Below are 4,384 nucleotides of genomic sequence, written 5' to 3' on the forward strand. Positions count from 1 at the left end.
GGATTACTCAGAAATGCATTAAAACAGATCAAAATGCCGCTTTAGGGTTCTTTATAGTGAGGAATGAACAGTAAAACGCATTTAAAACCTTAAAAAGTTGAATTTTCATGGTAGGGCCCTTTTAAAGTTTGTGAAAGAGCACACATATTGCACTACAAGCAAGTTTATGTGCATTATTTTGTAATACTCTTCAATAAAAATTAACGACAGAAATACTTTTTAGACAATAAGCTAAAAAAGTTATTTGCCAATTTAACTACACATTGCAGTTAAACAAAAGAAAAGAAAAGTGAATTTATTGTCTAAATGTTTTTGCATGTTTGGACCCCGGTCTACCAAGCTGACAGGGTTACTGGACCTCTTGCCAAATTAGTTGGGGACCCCTGGTATATAGTATAGATAAAGCCTAAACACACATTTGACCACTGAGATCAACAAAATCCATTGAATTCCATGAAAAATAAACAAATAATTGTCATTTTATTAAAGAAGAAGACAAACTAGTGGATTGAGATAGAGTGGATGAGGTTGGTGTTTAGAAGAACCAATCACTTCACTTTGCCGCTCTGCCAGAAACTAGTGATGATGGCAGAAGGTCATCATGCATCCCAACCAGCAGGAAAACTTTAACCGACCAGTTCCTCTCACCTAGTGTCCAGAGGCGAGCTGAAGTCAAACTTTTAAACATGTTTTCAGCACATTCAGCTGCAGAAGCCCGGAGGAACAGCTGTCCGGAAAACCCCCTCACTTTCAACAGCTGCTCCCTTTGCACCATCGCCTGTTCCTTCAGATTCAAGCCAGGAGATGGTTTTATTTTTCCTCTCTTCAAAACACACTAAGCTTGCATCATTTCCTCCTTGAGTGAAATGCACTAAAGTTCATCTGCAAGTGAATAGAAACCCTCGTTCTGAAGAGCAGCCTTGTTTGGATAAGGAACTGTTTTAATGTCAAACTACATCCTAGCAAATAAAAGCTGAAGTCTGCTTTAATTTAGCCTCAAATTCCTCTTAACCTTTGAAGGAAACGTCATACAAAAATATGTTTTTCACATCTATTTCTGAAATGACTTTGATAAATCTGTGTGATATATTTGTCAACAAAACAATAAAAACAAATCTAGCATAAAAAAGACAGTTTGAAACTGTCTGCAGATATTTTATAGAACCTGAAGACTCAATAAACAAAATTTCTGATTGGTCAAAAATTCACCAAAAGTACAGGATTCTCTTTAGTCATGAACCTTCACGGCAAAAAACATTCATCATAGTTTGTTTTAGTCAAATTCAGCATTTATCTCAAACACTAAAGTATTTTCTGTGCTAAAGTTTTAGAATTTTTTTTAATGTTCATGTCACAAGTTTCCACAAATGAAAATAACCAGTTTAAACTTTCTTTGTACACTGGATTTCCTGTTGGACTCATAAAGTGTTGCAGATTTTCCATTGACTTTACCTTCAACTGTTATCCCTTAACCAAACGCTCTTAAAACATTTGACCGATTACATGAACCAGCTGATTCTGTCGTGTAGAAAAGCAACATTTATACGTAACAAGGCTGCTTTTCGTTAGTAAATCATTGCAGAGCGGTGCAAAGCCACTTTTCTCCGCTTCAGAATCAGCAGGTTTTACGTAAACTGCATAAACTGAATAGACCCTTTACACGGTGACGTCAGACAAAATGGCGACAGGGCCGTGAACGTGATAGGTTAATGGGTTTAGACTGAAAAACCAAAGAACTGAACACTGTTTGACACAATTTTACATCAATAATAAAAGGTAACCTTACCAATATCAAAAGAAAAATGTACAATATTTATTTTATGAATGTCCTGCAGAACTGTATTTTCCTCTCCTCTCTCAGATTGTTCTCAAATCAAAATACAAATGCTGAATAATCCTCCAATATTAGATGTTTTATTAAAATGGACTCTAAGAAATGCAGGCAGCCAGTAGATAGATGCTAAAGTCAAAGTTATAGGTTTCAATTATTGTGAACAAACCAGAAGTCAAGAATGCGAGTGTGAATGCAGTAAGCTAAATTTGGCTGCTGAAGATGCTAGTGCTGATAGACAGCTAAAATATTAGCTAAATGCTAAATTACCCTAAAAAACAAAAACAAAAAAAGGCCTTAATTAGCCAAAACAGCTAGCATGTAGCTGAAATATGAGCTAAACTCCAACATAGCCGAAAAATGTTTTACTAAATGCCAGAATAGTCCAAAAAGCTAGCAGGATGCCAATTTTAAAACGTCAAAACTGTAACTTTCTTACATAATTATGAATTATATAAATGCAGTAATATTATTCCAGAATAAATCAACTTAAATAAATTTCAATATTTTTTTCTCCATTAAAGAATATTTTTTCAAAATTTTCTAAGTTAGAAATAAGCGCAAGATAACATCAGGTCATTAATAACAATATAATAAAATGATCTGAAGGGCCGGATAGAATTACCCGGAGGGCCGGAACCGGCCCCCGGGCCTTGACTTTGACACATGTGGTCGAAACCAATCTAAGAGGACTGACGGAACTTTCTAGGACAATTTAGGGTCAGCCTTTCTGAGTCCAAGCGAGGTTTGAAAAACATCCATACAACCTAACAGGAGAAGGCAGAGACAAAAGAAAGAGGTCCCAAAAAAGAGCCTTGTGGAACTCCACATGCCAATTAAACTGAAGATGGGTTTAAAGACCAACACCAAAGTGTTCCAGCTGATACAAAAAAATACAGCAATTTACTGTGTCAAACAGCAGTCAGTACCTAAAACACTAGCTTTTATTAGCATTTCCGTGCACCTTGCGACTGCAGCTCCAGCTACAACAACAGAGCAGCCTGCCCTCTAGTGTCTGATTGTGTTACTGCAGACACACAACACGCTCAGAATGTCACGTGACAGCTCGTGTTCAATATTTAGTCTAAAATGTACCGAATATGACCTGAACTGCATTCATCGGGCTTACCCTTCTGATCAATAATTGGTTCAGACAATAGTCTGCACAAGCGCGCGTGCATGGAAGCGCGAGGCTTCTCCAGTCCAAACATCAACAAAGACAGCAGCCTCCTCCTGCAGGAGCACACAACGGACGAACGGATCTCTGACAAAACCGCGGAGCTACAGCTGGACCGGACCCTTCGGGGTTCCGTGTCCTCGGAACCACGGGGTTCTGTTGGCTCACCTGCACACACAGCCCCCAGCAGCAGCAGCGCGCAGCCCCCCCAGCTTAGCCTCATCTCCCCGGCTCTATTCGGACGCAGCCGCGCCTCCAGCTGGACTCAAGCCCTGATCCGGATCCTTCTCCGGCATGGACGGACCAGGACCCGAAGCCGGGCCCGGGTGGGCGCGGGGTCCGCCGGGCTTTTGCGTGTGCACCGGCGGTAGTCGTCCTCCGATCAGACAGACCCGCAGGCCCCGCAGCAGCAGCGGCTCCGGCCGCGGCGGTCTCTCGGTGTTTGGGTCCCTCAGCTCCGCTCTGGCTCTCCGGCCTCCGTGCTGCTCCCTCTGCAGCCTCTCCTCTCTCCCCCTCTATGCTCCGAGCTGGAACTCTTCAGGGAGGTCAGGCAAGCTAGCGGCTGCGGGCTCCGGCTTCCGGTTTCAGAATAAAAGCACGACAACCCCCTCTGAGCAGCTCTCTGGGTCAGGGGCGTGTTGATGCTCTTCTCCTTACATCTTAGGATATAAACGATAAAGTCCAGAGAGCTTTAGGTTTTGCATGAGTGCCTGGATCTCCTCTTATGGTGTTTTGGCACCCACATAAAAGGAAATTCAGTGATCAGGAGGATCTGATTCATGTACTTTAACCTACATGTGTCAAAGTCAAGGCCCGATTTGGCATTTTGCTAATATTTTAGCTAGCTATCAGTGTCAATCATTTCAGCTATTAGTTTCAGCATTTTCAGCCATTAGCTTCAGCAGTTTTAGTTATCAATTTCAGCATTGTTACTCGTCATCACTAGAATCTTCAGCAGCCACATTCAGCATTCACAGTAGCATAATTGCAGGTAACGCTATATATCTAGTTGTTTTAGTATTTTTTTTTGGGGGGGGGGGTATTTTTTTTCTCAATGAAGATTTCAGAAATTAATTATTTAAAATTTGGTTGTGTGTCGCTTTCTGGAAAACCATCCACGTTTATGTTTAGGTTGTGATTGTTATATTTTTTTATCTTAGCCTACAGATTGACCCCGGCCCCACATCAGAGAAGACAGTTATGTGGCCCTCACAAGAAAAAGTGTGGGGACCCTGCGTTAGGCTTTTTTTTTCCTAAAGGAAATGAATTTGTCCTCAGCCATATTCACAGAGCTTAACTGGCATTGCCCCAGCCCTCACTTTGTTGCTGTTTCAGGTCCAAAGTGCATCACCTACACCTCACTTTCATGTTTAGGA

The 4,384-nt window shown here is 41.3% G+C and overlaps 1 protein-coding gene across 1 annotated transcript in view; it reads right to left on the minus strand.

Moving 5' to 3' along the window:
* acvr2ba (activin A receptor type 2Ba) overlaps positions 1–3,563 on the minus strand; it is a 24,807-nt gene extending 21,244 nt beyond the window's left edge. The window contains exon 1 of the mRNA XM_024280281.2: positions 3,177–3,563. Within this exon, the coding sequence (XP_024136049.1) occupies positions 3,177–3,231 (55 nt within the window). The 5' untranslated portion in view covers positions 3,232–3,563. The remainder of the gene's footprint in view (positions 1–3,176) is intronic.
* Positions 3,564–4,384: the final 821 nt, after the last annotated feature.

This window comes from Oryzias melastigma, linkage group LG20, assembly GCF_002922805.2.
Source record: "Oryzias melastigma strain HK-1 linkage group LG20, ASM292280v2, whole genome shotgun sequence".
NCBI classification, from domain to species: Eukaryota; Metazoa; Chordata; class Actinopteri; order Beloniformes; family Adrianichthyidae; genus Oryzias; species Oryzias melastigma.